We start from the raw sequence: 18,140 nt of genomic DNA on the forward strand, positions 1-18,140 counted from the left end.
TTTAAGACTCACTCATAGTGGCCACTCTATACCACATTGATGCAAGTGCGCTCAACCATCCCGATGCAAACATGCTGAAGACCTCTCAATCACATACATCAACCTACCACACACAATATTCTCAAATGGCATACACTCAAACATACACGCACCAAATGTCCATGTTACAGCAATACCTCATGTCGTCTTCTGTCTTTGGAAATGCATAACATTCCCTCAGAAATCTCATGGTGCTGCCACAACCACAAGGGATTCTGGGTAGGTGCATGCAAATAAGGTTAACAATTATTGCCTTTGCCTCTATATCCACATGAATCCCTTGAAAGTAATTGCCCGCTGTACAAGGGATCCATGTATAAAGTGGATATAGAGGCAAAGGCGATAATTGTTGACCTTATTTGCATGTGCCTACCCAGAATCCCTTGTGGTTGTGGCAGCACCTTGAGATTTCTGAGGGGAAAACAAGCCTTCTGGCTTGTCTGGTGTATATGTATATCCCTTAGCACTCATTTTATAATGAGTGTGTACTTGAGTGGGGGTGAGCTATGTATCACTTATCACTCTAGCAGTAAGCAGTAAGCAATTGGAGGGCTCTTGCTGTACCTGAGAACTTCCCAAGGTTGGCTAACTTTGCTTTTCCATCAGGGAGCGCTCTCTGTCTGGTGGAGTGGCTCCAGGAAGGTGCTGGTCTAGCCACACAGCAATAGCACGAGACATGTGTAGGGGTGAAGGTAACACCGGGAAGCTTTTAGTGAGTGGGATTTCAGCAGGGGGAAAAGGAACTGGGCATTGTGAAGAATGTTGATGGCAGTCAGTGTTGCCAAATGCTGCTCCGCTACCCATCGAAGAAAGAAACTGACCTGAAGACCTAAGGAAACAGGGCTTTACTTGGAGACTTGTGAGTTTGCACTCATGATCTTCGTGATGTATAGAGAGATACCATAGAAAGTGCCAATTAATAGTTTAGGGGCAATGGACATTTTTCACTCCAGAATCACAGAGTTTCAGAGGTTAAATAAATACACAGGGCCCCTCATCTCAAGCAGCTTAATAGTTTGTGGCATCCTTCTGCTCCTGACAGGTTTAAATGATGTGACTTTATGGGCAGCCATTATTCTCTGGGGCTACCCACCATGTAGAGGAGGCTGGGACAGGCAAAACGTTGCGGTATACCGGTAGGACACCCAACCATGAGGGCCGGTCATACTTAAGAAAAAAACACATTCTGGTTGTTACTATAAATTCACACATTATAGCAAAAAAATCGCCCCGTTTCATCAGCCCACATATCTATGATTGGCATATTGATTACAATCAATGTAACGGCAGTAAGTAACACTTAACAAAATCCATTTCTTAATGAGCTTATTTTTCTACAGTAATAGGGGAGCTGTTGAGGGCTTTTATAGCTTATTGTGTGATATCATAATCACATAGATTCGGAAAAAGGGGCCATTGTTTCTTTGGATAATTGCTTTTCATGTATTACTTTATTTCTTATTGTATAGAGTGGTTTAATCAGCTGAGCAGCATTGAGCAGTTTTAGAAAATTCACTGTGAAAAGAAAATGAGTTTGTAAGAGCCGGTTCTATCAATCACCTTTAATCTAAAAGTGACAAATTAATACTTATTAAGTGACCTTACATTTTACCCAGATAGATGTCCTTGTTGAAGGGAAACTCATTAGAGAATTAATATGTTGCATGTATTACAAGCAATCCATACAAAACTCAAGGAGCCATCAATGCTTTAAGAATCACGGCCCAGACAGATGACAGTGCCGGAATGTAATAGTTGGGGAAATGTTACAAGTCTTCGATTCAATTGGTTGCGTTGGATGGAGTATTTTAGGTCACAATGTCATAATAATCCATCAGAATTAAGCATGGCTTCGTTGGAGGGAAGCATCAACAATTATTCAAAATCAGGTAGTTATTGATGTACTATGTGAAGTTTGCAGCATCTTTAACCCCTTTATGACAAAGCCCGTACATGTACGGGCTCAACATGCATTCTTTTTAATGGGTTTAGGGACCGCCCATTGTCCTTAAGGGGTTAATTTCTTGAAAAATAACGTTGTTAAATAGACATACATCACTAAACAAACTAAGCGATGGACAGAAAGGGATTATAGAAACATCGGAGGGTTATATATAATATGTAATTCCAGGGCAAAATCTAAAAAGTGATCTCTTGGTAGCAACCAATAAATATTCCTGCAATGTAACCATTCCATCTTTTTCAACCTTTGTACCAGGATATACACAAAAGCATAGAATTTCACACCAGAAAAGAAGACTTACTCTAGCGAGTAAGTGTGTGAGTGTATGTGTATGTGTATGGTGTTAGAGTGAGTGCTTATTACTCTGTGGCTGCAAAGTATGTGTGTTAGTGTATGGTGTTAGCGTGAGTATATGGTGTTAGCATTTGTGTTAGAGTGTGTATATAATACTGTATGGTGTGACTAGTGTTATCTGCATCACTAAACAAGTTTCTTTTGTTAGTTTTGAATGTTTTTAAGAAGTCTGCTTTCTCTTTTCTGGTACGGTAAAAAAAAAAACGCACACACACATGCCCAATGGATTAAATTACTTAAAAATGCCTTTATTTATTGCAACAGTGAAGTAACAGGTTTCTTTGACATTCTCATCACGCGTATTCTTCAATAACCCAAACTTGCGATTGCATTTGCTCATAATGCTGTTTTTCTAACTCTGAATTAAAATGTTGCAAGAATAGAAAGAGTTATGGTAATAAAGCTATTGATTCTAAATGTGTGGTATTGCCAAACTTTTAAATGCATCTAAGTGTATACACTATGCAGTAATGCTGATGTCATGTGAATATATCGGTTCATCTGCCTTGGTATATGAATGCGTGCTATTGCTAGGCTTTTAAATGGGTAAAACTAGGCTAAAACATCTAAATATTGCATTTAACATGAATGTGTGCTGATGCCAGGCTATTAAATGTATCTACTATCTGCTTATGTTGATGAGATATCTACTAAGAAAGTTAAATATATACCTATCACAAAATTCAACAGTATCTGTCTACGCGTTCCTTTCCCAAGGCTCCAGGTAATCAAGTCCAAGGTGGCCAAAAATGTCTTCTTCTGTGTTCGCTTTGAGGAAAACATTCTGAAAAACAAGAGTTAACAGATGAGATGCAGTAAGAATATATAAATGTTCTCAGGCACTGAAGGGAACCTAAGGAAATATCACAAATGGAAATGAATTGTTTTGTTCACAACAGATACATTTGTGTATTAAATCGAGATTCTAAAGTTGTGTGGCATAAGGTTCTCCCCTGAAGATATGGATGTCTATGAAACAAATTGTCTCAGGTCATGTCAGTCTGGGTTTTCATGCAGCGTTATGTGGGTCCTAGGGTGCTCTTTTCTGTGGCGTCGCATGTGTATGATGTCACGCCCAACATAATCTGTGGACCATCATGGTGCTCATGGTAAACCAGTGATGTCCCAGTGATGTCCTATAGATGTTTCCGATTCATAAAAGCTATCCTTGACCAATCATGATCCTGCTGAAAGTCATCTCTGCCCATTTGGCACTGGTTGAATAAAGGGGCTCTGACCACTAGACCTTTGTTAATAATGTAAATATAAAGAGAAAAGTGATCAACACCAGAGGTCTCCAACATGTATCTGGCTCTACTACTCCTTCTACTGCCCCCTAAAAGAATGCCAGGATAGAGATTGTTAGTGGTGGTGGCCGAGGGGATGTATCTATTTTATCTAAACCAGCATTCACAAACAATAAATGTAATAAATGAAATTATTCATTTATACAATAATGTAATAAATGAAATATAACATGAAACATTTTTCTAATGCATTTCTCCATAAACATTTTTGTAGTAGCTCTACAAACGTTTTATTTGTAGACAAGACAGAAAGTTGTAGATAGAGAATTCAAAGTGTAACTATATAATATCCCTTTATTCTGAGTTCCATCTCTCTGCTTCGTACTGGGAGTCTCTTACTCATTCCTAGCTACTTCTCCATAAGAACAGACGGGACAATAGACAAAACCGATGGAGTTTGGAATAGGCTGGACCACGAATAAGTTGAGATTGCCTTCAATGGAACCTTAAAAATGGCTTACTTGGGTTTGATAGCGTCTAAAGTAGTGTGTATTGACATCATGTATGATATAAACACCATTTAAGTAACATGATCCCTCTCTAGACGGAATTATTATAAACTGGTCAATAAAATAAATATCCCTTACAATTCTTCACTACTTTTTTAAATTAACATTTTAAAAAACGGATAGAGAAAAAGAGCAAAAATATTTAGAATTCATTTTGGTTCGGGTTTGAAAAAATAATATCAACTTTTTCCATATTTGCCTAACTTGATCAAATCATGAGACTTTAATTTCATATTTTTTGTTAAAAAAGAAAATTGTACACATTATCAGTAAAGCCCAATATTATAACATTTTGTATTATAACATTTATGTAAATGTAAACATGTTTCTTTTCTTCTACTATTTTTTTCAAATATGTATTAGTGCCAATAACCAATTTTTTTTCAAAAACTTTTTTTTGGAACACATACTCTTTAAGTACTTTAAGTTACTTATTTACGGCCATTCTGTTCTATTCAAAATTCTTTTAGATGAGCTCCAATCAACATCAATCAAGCTGATGTAAAGTACTTTAAAGAAGCTCCTTTGCCTTCTCTGAGCTAATCAGTTCTGATATTTAAATAACTGGTAAATAGAGGTTTTGTGGCAGAAAAACCGTATCGTTAATTACACTTAGTGTAAGACAGTCGTACAGAAAGGAATTGCTGTCTGATTTGTAATCTTCTATATTTTTGTTGACATCAATAATCAATAATAAACCAGAAGCAATGAAAGCCTGGACACTGCCGCTTTTACTACATGATACGTACGTTCTAATCATGGCTCTAAATGAGATTGAGATTGATTGCTTAATAACGTACTATAAATATTTCATTCTGTTTATAATGTTTCCATAACTCATAATTTAGAAATGTTGTTAGCCACATGAACAAACTGAATAATTATTGGAATTAATAACTTATACTATGTCTCTTATGTAAAATCAGCTTATATGAACAATAACAGAAACAAAGCTTTAGAGCATAGGCCATAAATGCCATCTCCAATTGTCATTGTTGGACATTCCATCGTGTTCTAACCGGTGTTGTGTGTATTTTTTACCCTGTCGTAGACTTCATCCAGAGCAGTGTCCCCGACACTTAACTCTGAAGACAGCCTTCTTTATAGCGAGTGTTTGGATATGGCGGTCCACTCATGTGGTGCTGGGATAAGGCTATGGAGACCATGCCAAGTCCCAACTGGCCCATTGGGGCAGATGCACATCGGGGAGTCTGATCAATCATCAGGGCAACTTGCCCCCAGTTTTGTGGGAGTTTAGAGGCTGCCACTCCAATTACCTGCCACCATTCCTGGGGACTTCTTATGATAGTTTACCTGGAGCTCTCCCTCTTTTGGGGGAGTGACCTTGTGTAGAGGGAGGGACTAGCCCCATGAAGGGGTGTAGTTAACCACATGCAGGGGTGGAGATTGCCCCAGACAGCCAGTAATGGGAGGAAACTGGGCAGAAGCAGTGAAGAGTAGAGGGGACATGGTCAAAAAGCAGGCAGGGCCACATGCTGCTCCCCTCCCATACTGGAGAAAGAGGAAAATGACCTTGAAACCCGGGGAAGCAGGCCTTCATCCAGAGACTCTTGGTCAAATCCAGAGAGTTCCCAGGTATTTCTGCCTACTTGGCTTGGACCAGAACATTACATTAGTAAACCCCTTCCATGCAGACATTTTCCATGGGATATTTGTAAATTCTGGGTTATCTTGTTATTCCTCTTTCCAAGGTAGACATATTGGTGGTTTTACACGAAAAACGAACATCCCAACGACTCTTCCTGCTGATCGGAACCATTCCATTGACTGTGAGAAAAACCATGTAACAAACTGTGCATCGAAATATTTTTTTAAATGTAACCCCCATTTTATTGGCATGCTACGTATGTATGCCTTACATTTTGGTAGCTGCTCCAAAGGATAAAAATAGATAAATCATATCTAGATAGATACATCATAGGTATATTTCATATTCATACTGAATGCTTAAACTTTGAGCCACTTAGATTTATTCCATTGTGCTTTTTACTTAAAACATTTAAAAAATATATATGACTCAACCTATAGTTAGCAAAAACACCGAAAGTCGAGTGTTCAGAGGGAACGTCAAACGTTCTTATAAATATATATAAAAAGATGTTCACTGGGACTCTGGTTTTTTGGTTCCCGGTTGCTGCTGCGTCCAAATGGAGAGCAACTCAGGAATCTTAGATTTTCTGATTAGACCCAGCATGCGACAAAAGCTACGGTGGGAAAAAAATCTCAAATAACTGATAAGTGCCATCTTCAACTTTCAGTTTCTGTGTTGCGCATGTGACTTCTTTAATGTCATCGTTAATGACTTTTTAGATATCAGACTGTGACATTAGCGGCATTTAATGGTTGTTGTAAGATTTGTTTTTTTTCCCAAAATTTTTTGAAAGTAAATATATTTAGTGGCTACTAATACAAGCCGGCAATGTGATAACGAACAACAGGCCCAGACTGGCCAACCGGCATACTGGGCAAATGCCAACTGTTGGCCAACAGCGCCACATACTCACCCTACAGAATGGATGCCGTAGTGTGAAGCCGCTGGCTGGATATGCCTGACCCCATGCTATGTGGGCATAAACATTTAGCATATCCGGCCGTCGTCCACACTGACATCATCAAGTGGCCACCAGCCTTAAAGCGCCATGGCCACCTCTTCATCGCCAGTCGAGCCCTGCATAGCAATGTCCAGACAGAAGTTTGTTATTGAACCAGCTTCAATCACAGACTAAAAGTTGAACTAATGAACACCTTCAGCATGACAAGTGTCAAGTAAGAGAAAAACAGTATAAAATTATTATTATTATAATTATTATTATTAATTATTGTTATTATTAATTCATAATAAAGTGTCATTAGAAAAATGCACGCTTTGTCTGAAATACAAGCATAGCAAACAATTACCCGTCATGTTCAATATTTGCTGATATTATTTTATTTTTTGAATTATCTGAAAATTAATGAATAATGCAAAATTGTACATGATTAAATAATCCTTTCTGGGAATTGTTTGGGTAGAACAAGGATTGATGTTCCTAATGCTGCGTTCAATTATAAAAGTGTTAAAGGGGAAACAAATTCTCCTCGAGCTTATGGCAACGGAAAAAAATGGTTTTATCTTATTTTATTCCGATAAACTTCCTTTATCTAAAGATAAAAGGGACAGAACGCGTAGAAACAGCTAATGGTCAGTAGACTGAAGATATTTTATTACACCAAAACGAGAACTGCGTCTAAAAAAAGAAAACAGCACAATATATTTTTAAAAATCAATATATTTTTGATAAATCCTTAAATTGATACTAATGATACAAAACTGGTTGGGCATTCCCTTTAAATTCACTCTGTTGGTTGAATAGAATGGCGCTAACCTTCCTAACCAACAACCCAGCCTGTTTCACAGGGGCTTGCATTATTAAGTAGCTTCCAACCATCCAGCCTTTCGGGAGGCAGTCCTAATTTGTGGCCATTATCACTCTGTACTGTCTTGGTGGGGCTCATGGGCTAGTGGGGAGCTGACTGGCCCAGCAAGCTTTGACATTGGTGGGTCCCTGGGGCAACAGTGTTACAAGGAGTCCTATATATATATATGTCACTGCACAGAAATTACACATTGACAGCAGGGGCCCTGGGGCAAGTAGCCCATTTTCCCCATTTTTAATCCGCCCCTGACCCCTGTCATTAATCCCACGTGGCCACCTAGTGGTGCATTTCAGCCTCGCACCGGGAAGCAGTTGGACATGGAAGAGAGGCAAGTGGCCCAACCCTGCCCCAACACCAACCCTACCCCATCCTACCTCCAACCCCACGTCTAATTACCCTCACTCCAACAGAAGTGTCCTGAAAATCGGGCACCATAAATGTTGAGGAGGGCACGTAGTTGGGTGCTGAATCCATCTGCAAGGGAGAAATTCATCTGAACGGTAAGGCTAACTTCCAGCACCTTGTCTGCGTGTGCACAATGATATATGCACATGTATGTCTGGATGCATGCGCTTATAGAAGCTTTTCACGATGCCACATATAATTGACACATTAGCAAATAGCCAATCTCTTATACAGAATCTGTGACGCAAACCTAGTTCATTATTCTTATCCCTAAAAAAAATATTGGTTATCCCTTCCCCTTTAATGGGTTTTAGAGCGCAGTACTGCCGATATCTAAAGTAATAATAATTAGAGCGCACGTGGATAACTTTAATCTAAAGGGCTGCTTTGTGAGCTTTCATGGTTTTCTCACAGATTCCAAGCGGTATTCCTGAATTCTGAACGCTGTGAGAGGTGGATAATTGTGGCAGCGAGAGGTCAGCTGGAAATCAATACCGTAATCTGGGTCTTCCATTGGCATTGAGTATTTTGTGCTCCGAGGCAAAGGATTTCTAACCTCTACATTTCGCATGCTGTAAAGTGTTGCAAATCAATGAATGCATAGAACAACTTCTTCTCTCCAAAGTAACGGTATATATATTTACATTCAGAGCTTTGGCGGACACACATTGAGTCTATGAAACGCTCTGTTCTTTTCGGGACAAACTGGAAATCAATAACTAAGAGTTTCTCTATAATTATATGTTCAAGTTAGTCGTTTTGTACAACCCTGGACATGCTATATTACAAGCGTCAAAGATTAGGCTCTGAGAGCCGCAGTAAAGTCTTGGTTATAATGTGTTTTTTTTACCAGTGGGTAGTTCTTTATGTTATGTTGTAACATGTTGACATTCATACACACACACACACATACTGACATATAGTAAACAAACACACACTAACATGCTAACATACATACACACATCAACCCCCAGTAACACACAAACACACCCTACCTTTTTTGGCTTGGGGTGGATGGTCCACTGGCCGGTGATGACAACATCACCTATGAAATGACATCATATACTGACAGTCAGACCCAGTCAGCGTGCTGGACCCGAAGGATCATGGCCCGCCGGCCCAACGGTCTGCATGGCCTTAGTGGGGGAGAGGGGTCTTGTGGAACCGCCGGTGGGGGCCACCATTGGACTTGCCCCCCACTCGCAATGCAGGGGGCTGTAACAAGACTTATGTGCCTGTCAGTCCTGTCTTGTCAAACAGGGGGCGCTGCTCAAAAGGGTTATCAAATATGACGAAGAAATGAGAAATAACACCTGTAACAATAAAACCTGTGTTTTTTTATATAATATAGATTTTTTTCCCCGAATCCATCATACGTTTATAGAAGTGGTTATACACATTCCATAGGGCAAATTGCCCATAAACCTTGTATTCAAAATAACTATTCTACATGTCTAATGAATGCCTTTGTGCATGCTTGGATAGCTGAAATTTGCTGTATAATTTAAATTAATTGCTTTCACTACAGATTCCTGAATGTGTGGACTGCAAATCCTCCTTGTATAAAATTACAAGTCATTGTGTGCGCGTGTCAGACTATAACAAGCTGAATGGAAAAAGAGAATGCGTGTAATTTCTATAATTAAAGATTCCGTGTCACAAATGTTTCAATAGCAGGATCGGTTATATAGAAAAGAGCCGGTACGAGATATGCCTGAGAGAGAAAATCTCCGGAAATGTTAGTATTAAAGCAAAATTGCCATGGTTACGGCTTTCACTATAACTTAAATCACTTATGGAAGCTGCTTATAGATCATGCCTTTTGGGGCAAAAAAAGTCAAATATGGTACAGTTAGTATTAGAAAAATCAATTTCCAGTCCTGGAGTCTTCTGCTTTCTCCTCTCCCTGCCCAAACAGAGGCAACCTGGACCAATCACAGACAATCAGCAACTTTATAGGGATAACCTAATGGGAAATATAGTAATGTAATTATTTATTCTATAGAACCAAAAAATGCAGGATTTGAGAAAAGTGGCAGATCTGCTTTAAATAATTTTAGAATGTGAAAAATATCAATTTTCAGCTATTAACGGCAACCTTCTATGTTTTACACGCTCCTTTTCAGCATTGATTCATTCTTTCTGGCAATTGTCTGTTCTTTTAAATGGTATTTTTCAGTATTTTTTTTTTTTAATCTTTAATTATGTTTGCAGGAAGAAAATAAATAAAAAAAAAGGAAATAAATATGAGGTTTTAGTTATAAAAGTCATCCAACCATTATTTAAGATGAGCCATCGCATCATCGGTTAGCTCAAGTGCTCTACCTACCGCTAGACCTATGAAGTGTACATAAAGCAATAGGGATGCTACCAAAAGGATTGAGTTTGACCTCAAGTCGTAACCATGTAAAGAGCTGTAAAGCCCTGCTTTTGACACAAGTAGCCAGAGAATCGTATGGTTAAATATAAAATAATATATAATGGAATGCTGTTTTTTTCTCTTCCACTCCCCCCTTACTTTCATCTCTTTAATTTCATATGTATTCTTTGATAGCTTGGCTTATCATTAACTTAGTATTCCAACGTCACCAGAATCAGGGCCATCTCCAAGCTTGGCCTCCATCTACGCTCAAGCCACTCCATAGAACGCTACGATATTTGCTGCCGGAGAGGCTTTAAAATGTACATGCAAGCAAGCAAGCAAGCAAGAAATTTCTTATGTGTTCAAGTATGTCGTGGACAACATTTATATTTACAGCAATACCGGCAGATATTATCAGAGATCTCGAAGACGATGAAGATTTATGGTTTTGTAGAAGGTTTGAGGAGCTCTGTAGGAGAAACAAGTGGTGCTAGAGGGAAAGCCCCGACCGATTCAAGAAGTTTGGGATCTATAGTTCTATTAATAAAGCAAATTAGAAATGTCCACATTCAAAAACATTCTCTTTGGCAAATGAATGAACAACACGGGGCAATGCATTGTTCTCACCTCTGACACTCGAGGGATCCAACCTACTTCTGGACTGTTAGAATAACTCCGGCATTTTAATTTACAAGATGCAATTTGAACTCCCGGATCATAAATAATAACTTTCTCATATCCTTATAGCCCCGAGAAATGCAATAGTTATTCATACGGCACAGATCCCCAGCGACAAATAAAAGAGCTGCTGGTAATGTGCTAAAGATGCATGTTTTTTTTTGTAGAATACAATTTCAACACACACTCTACGCTCAGTCCTACACACCTGCGACGCGGTGCTGTTTTGGCCAAGATGCTGTATTATTTATTTTTATAGTGTTGTGTTTTTTTTCTCTAAGGAAGATAGGATTTACAGAATTAGACAGTCTTTTATTAAAGGCGCATGTTTCGGGTACGTAGACACTCTGTTATAATGGGACATTTCCATTGATGGGTTACACATTGGCGTAACCATTGTTTGGGGGAGAGCTTGGACACTGCAGGTCCATACATGTTCCTCTAGAATGTTTCAGGAAAAATCATAAATTATTTTCTGTTATTCTCGTACCCTTTTCCCAACTGAACCCCATATGGCATCAGTCCAGCAAAGATTATCCACTAAACCATGAGCAAAAGCGAAACTTGACCTGCGTATTTTTCATTAGTGATGGCCAACTCTGGTGAGTTTCGCCTCCTGGAATTGTTCCGCATAATGGTTGACTAAATCTCTGATAGAAAACCAACAATATAAGAATATTCTATGTAGGGACCTTCTTGTAAAAGCAACAAGATCAGCTGGTGCTTATTTATTTTAGTATATAGTTTTGCTCTATACACATTGACCAGCATTATCCCTGCTTCCCACACTTCCATTATAGAAAAAAAGTAAAGAAGGAACATATGAAGTTGACAAGTGCACCCCCTCCCCGACATCATCTCTGTGCATGCGGAGAAATTGTAGACTTGGGCACTTTACAATTTCAACTCTAATAATATCTACAATTCAACAAAAAAGCAGACACCAAAGTAGTGTTTACTGAATCATCCACATTCGGACTGAATGTACTCGACAAACCAAAACTCTAAAATAGAACAGATCACCGCTCTTCTGCACCGATGATGAGGATGCAGGCAGAGCCAAGCAATTCTACTTAAAGTGTAAGTAATTGGCAACAAAATTGAATTATTTCAGACAGAGACTGGCCAGTGGCCAACATTGCCACACACTCGACTCGATCTAGATCGGCCAGCAGTTGGATATGCCCGGCCACACGCCATGTGAGCATAAAGACTTAGCATCAGGCCGCGCATATCCAACCATTCGCGCACCTATGCCATTAGGCGCACACAAGCCTTAAAGTGCCAGGGCCACCATGACAGCCACAGTCAGGCCTGGCCAGACTTCAGAAAGATAGTCAGTGCTAATCACACACCCTATAAAACAGTCCAAAGCCATTATTTGGTGGGACACTCACAGGGGACCCTCACAACCTATAGCATATCTAAACTCATGAACGAAAACTACCCATAAGTTCTACTTTTTGGGTTTCTATCAGCGTAATTGGCTTTGGAAATATCTAGTTAAAAAATGCATTATTTTAGATGACAGAAGCTGAGATCGGTGGCAAAAGTGAGAAGACAATCATACCTAAGAGGAGGTTCTCTCTCTTCTTCTGACTCATCAATGGCTGGCTGAACCAATCAATAACAATCAGCAACTTAACAACAGGGGAGAGAAGGTATGAAGGAGAAGGTCAATAAGGCAATGAACAAGAAGATAATTGTTTCCATGTTTGTAAGCACATTTGCGTTGCTTATTTTATTGTATAAATGGAATTACAAACTTTGACCATTTTAAGACCTATGGAAATATTTATTTATTTATTTATTTTCAAGCAGAAGGCACTTTAAGTAATGGAGCACTGCCGTTTCCTTGCTGGTACAAGCTTATTTTTATCAGTCAAAGCATATTTCACATGATACTCTTAGTCAAATGAAAGTCTTCGGGAGCACATCGGCTGTAAAGTAATGATACACTGTGTTAATATGGCCAAAGCAGATTTAAAGGGAATTTCAAATAAGATCTGGAGAAGAAAGTATGTGCTCTCACGGGCATGAAGAGTTCTTAGTTATTAAATGTAATTTACACTGTCAGCCAAAAGCTATCTTTCGTTAAGCCTAAGGATGGTTTTGAGGGGAAAAAACGAGAAAAATAAATGGCTATAAAGTCTGAACTTAGACCCCTCTCTGTTTTTCAAAGCTGTGTGCTGAACGGTAAAATATTGTACAAGAATATACAAAACTGTAAAAATATAAATGGGTTTAGCTACAGGGGAGTCGCTTTAAAAATCTCAGAAGGGAGCAATAAGGCTTCCTCTCCTCAAATGATTTAGTATTATGCTAAACAAATACAGGGTTTATGTTTAGAGATTCTAAATGGAGCTGGATTGTATTCATTTTAGTACCATGTTATATAATGTTATTTACCATGTTATTTATATAATACAGTATATATATATATATTCTAACAATCAATTAGTCTTTTAAACTTAAACTTGGATCAGCGAACATAACGTGCCATTGGAACACAGGAGTGATGGGAGTGATACAGGGCCATTGGAACACAGGAGTGATGGGAGTGATAAAGAGCCATTGGAACACAGGAGTGATGGGAGTGATAAAGGACCATTGGGACACAGGAGTGATGGGAGTGATAAAGGGCCGTTGGGACACAGGAGTTATGGGAGTGATAAAGGGCCAATGGAACACAGGAGTGATGGGAGTGATAAAGGACCATTGGAACACAGGAGTGATGGGAGTGATAAAGAGCCATTGGAACACAGGAGTGATGGGAGTGATAAAGGGCCGTTGGGACACAGGAGTGATGGGAGTGATAAAGAGCTATTGGAACACAGGAGTGATGGGAGTGATAAAGGAACATTGGAACACAGGAGTGATGGGAGTGATAAAGGGCCAATGGAACACAGGAGTGATGGGAGTGATAAAGGGCCATTGGAACACAGGAGTGATGGGAGTGATAAAGAGCCATTGGAACACAGGAGTGATGGGAGTGATAAAGGGCCAATGGAACACAGGAGTGATGGGAGTGATAAAGGGCCATTGGAACACAGGAGTGATGGGAGTGATAAAGAGCCATTGGAACACAGGAGTGATGGGAGTGATTAAGGGCCATTGGAACACAGGAGTGATGGGAGTGATTAAGGGCCATTGGAACACAGGAGTGATGGGAGTGATTAAGGGCCATTGGAACACAGGAGTGATGGGAGTGATAAAGAGCCATTGGAACACAGGAGTGATGGGAGTGATTAAGGGCCATTGGAACACAGGAGTGATGGGAGTGATTAAGGGCCATTGGAACACAGGAGTGATGGGAGTGATTAAGGGCCATTGGAACACAGGAGTGATGGGAGTGATAAAGGACCTCTGTATGCCTCTGAAGAGATTCCATTCAAAAACAGCTGTTTCCAAAAATATAATAGCATAAGAGGTAATGTCTGCAGCACAATAACACGGAATGTGATCACTCATCACATTTACTTTAATTACTCGACTCCGATCCATTAAAATCAAAGAGTTTAAGTTTTGCAGAAACGTCTGTTTAGATTGTTAATAATAATTCCATTTCTTCGTCGTTATTACTAATGTAGTTTGTTTTTTTTTTCCTCCAAAATACCTGTTAACACCCTTTGACATTTTATTAAAAGTTTAATTAATGAAAGCCAGCGCACACTAATTAAAGTATATTTTCATTACCACTAATAAGTTAGTTTTTCCTGTACTCACATAAGATAGCGTTGACGGGTGCAAATGTCTTGGATGATTAATGATTACCGCTAACTCATTTTTTAATGATCTTGGGAAAATACTTGATCAGATGCCCCTGCAGAAACGCGCTAAAGGATACAACAACAAATGAGATTCGCCGATCTGAAAGCAGATACGGTATATTATACCATGTGGATTATTTTATATTGTACGTTTTACACGAAAAGCGTGTTTTTTGCTATTTTTAGATTATATTGTGGTCATAGAAACATAATTTGACGGCAGATCAGACCCATTTGGCCCCATCCAGTCTGCTTGTTTTTCCAGTTGTAAAGACTCAGACCATAATTAAGTCCTTAATGTTGTCTTCAATTTGGGAGCCATATGCCTATACCAGGGGTGTCCAACCTGCGGCCCTCCAGCTGCTGCAGGACTACATCTCCCACAATGCTCTTTTAGCTAAGGGGCTGGCTGAGGATTATGTGAGACGTAGTCCTGCAGCAGCTGGAGGGCCGCAGATTGGACGCCCCTGGCCCTATACTATGCATGTTTACATTCCCTCACTTTATTAGCCTCTACCCCTTCTGCTGGGAGGTTGTTCGGCTTATCTACCCCCTATTCAGTAAAATAAAAACTTCCTTACATTACATTTGGTTGACCCATGGCAATAAAATGATATAACTGAGCAGGTGATGACTGTGGGTATAGACCTATTTTAGAACCCCTCTCCCCATTGTGCACCGGTTGGGGTAAGAAGGGGGTAACGAAACACCCCCTCCCCTCTTATTGGTTAAGAACCCTGTTTTGTTTGGTAATTAATGACTGTTAATGTTAATGATGTTAATTTTTTTTTAATGTCTGTTGTACTATTTATATTGTGGGAGTGTTGTGGTTTGTTTTAACCATTGATTGGCCATTCAACTCCTTAGTGAATAAACCCAACAACCTTCCTTTGTCCAACTTAGCTACCCTGACAAAATATCTTTAATATTAGGATTTATCGGCCAAGGAGGCTGTTAAAAAACATGCTTATAAATAATATTTCCACAATACCAATAATGCACAACTGCATATAAATATATAATATAACATAATATAATATAATATATATATATATATACCGGTATATAATACATAAATAATTACATACATAAAGGCAGAAGTGGCTTTGTAATAGCAAGATGTATTTTTTACAGCAGAAAAAAAGATGAACTGCATTTATATTATATTTTGAATTTCCATAAACACGAGATATGAAATACTTATAAAATATTAATATCATTCACGTCCATCTTGTTTCAGTGATAAGAAAGATTCCAAGAGTCAATAATAATACCCATTTGGCAATATGTTTCTGTGTAATTAAATTGTAATCTTTGATATTTTATCATTGTCACTGCATCTGCGATATTTTGCATTTCCATTCCATTTTGGATGTATTATTGGAAAGTATATGTTTTTTTTTTTTAACTTTGAAGTCTCCTTGACTGATATTATCCAAGATGCAAATACTGGCACTAGACAATGTTACAATAAATGGGTAAATTCAGAATAATTTTTGTTATTGTTTTTTGGTTTTTTTTGCCAGAATTAGTTTCTATGTTCCTTAAAATGTTTCCTTTTTTTTTTTTCTTTTTTTACTGCTTTCGTGACTGTTGCTGTTTTATAATTTGCTACATTTTAATGTGTAAATGATTGTTGCTGCAACACAGCAAGCGTACTCTCAAAAGTGTGAGTGTTTGTGATGTGAAAGATGTTTATTGTACAGATCATATGCCTGTATACACGGGAATTCTATCTTCTTAAAATCATTGGGATTTATTCTAATAGTTCAAAATTTTTTAAACAGTAAATATGTTCATTGCTAGCGTTTTAGACACCAAGAATTAATTCCACCCCAATATTCACAATAAAGAATTTCCGGTATGATACTCAATGTATATTTCTTTGTAATAATTAGCACACACATGCTTTTGTTGTATCTAATAATTCCTATGGATAATTTTTCTGTATAGGGGTAGACTTGCTTCTTGTCACCCATCAAAGGTTCTTTCTGGCCCAGACTGGCGAATCCCTGGTGGGGCAAAGAGAGCGACAGGTATACCTTTATTGCCACCTGAGTGGTAGATCTGATCCTTTGGTGAGCAGTTGGCTACTAGGGCCGCACGATATGAGAACGTAAAGGCGTAGCGTGGCCCCTGTGTGTATCCAGCCACCAATTGCTCATACGCCATTTAATGGCCACTGTTCTTAAAGTGCCAGGGCCGCTTTTCTTGCCCTGTTTGGCCCTGGTTTCTATGTTACTTGCAAACAGTTAGAGCCACAAACTAGGTATGAACGTCGGTAACTCACCATCCCTGACAGATGAACGCCTTCTGAATTGGAATTCAAGAGGCTCCTTAAATCATTTGAAGTTCAATCTCCATAAAGACTTGCCTATGGAGTATGACTCTTGTAAGTTCAACCAGTTGCCAAGAGGTTTGTGCCAAGTTGTTTTGAGTTTTCACCTTGTAAGTCCACCTTGTAAGCACCACCAGCAAAGTCCACCTTGTAAGCACCACCAGCAAATTTCATTTTTAACCCTTCTTATACCCAGGTTAGCATGACAAAGAACCGCGAGAATAACCCAAGGTGACAATCCTTTTGGTGAACTTTCCTGCTTGGCTAAGCCTCTCGAGGGCAAAATCTTGTTCTTATATCTCACTTATGATGTATACATCCAATGATTGATATATTGCATGGGGCCTGATGACAATTTTTCTTTACATACTTTGCTTATGATGCAATATGATGCAATACGGTGAAAAATAATGAATAAACAAGCAAATTCACTGAGCCATATGGAGTTATTCTAAGTATAATAGCCCTTTAAATGTAAACTATATGTTCTTTTTACCAGATATATAGTATGTGTTTACTGGGAAGCACCTTTTCACAAAACCTATGTTTCAGGCAAAGGTTATGTTTGATTCATATCAGCTAAAGTTATTAAAAAGCACGCAATAAGCAGAAATATTAAATAGAACTTTTATATTTGTTTTGACATTTTTTTTTCTAGCTTCTTCTTCTCCCTTAAATTATTTCCTCTGAAAAAAAAATAGATGTTTTCTACCACAAGACCTTTTCTGCTGTGTAATAAAAAGGATCTACTGATAGTGATAAAAAATCAACTTAGTTATAAATAACTGAAATCTCAAAAGGACAAGGGTAGAACATAAAAATTAAAAAAAATAAAAATAAAAAAAAGCACCACAACCCAATTTATCGCCAGCCGAGACATACTATTGATTGATATGATGTACTAGCAATAAACATTTTCCTTATGAAAGGGCACTAAGAAAAATTTAGGAATGTGGTTGGAAATACTTTGACAATCT

General features: G+C 38.5%; 1 protein-coding gene across 1 annotated transcript in view; it reads right to left on the bottom strand.

The window, feature by feature from the left end:
- Window positions 1-2,588: 2,588 nt before the first annotated feature.
- The window catches only part of DNTT (DNA nucleotidylexotransferase), a 73,013-nt gene continuing 57,461 nt past the window's right edge, over window positions 2,589-18,140 (bottom strand). Inside the window, exon 11 of the mRNA XM_053450058.1 lies at window positions 2,589-3,140. Coding sequence (XP_053306033.1) covers window positions 3,054-3,140 — 87 coding nt within the window. The 3' untranslated portion in view covers window positions 2,589-3,053. The remainder of the gene's footprint in view (window positions 3,141-18,140) is intronic.

The sequence above is a fragment of the Spea bombifrons genome, chromosome 11 (genome assembly GCF_027358695.1).
Source record: "Spea bombifrons isolate aSpeBom1 chromosome 11, aSpeBom1.2.pri, whole genome shotgun sequence".
Taxonomy (NCBI): domain Eukaryota; kingdom Metazoa; phylum Chordata; class Amphibia; order Anura; family Pelobatidae; genus Spea; species Spea bombifrons.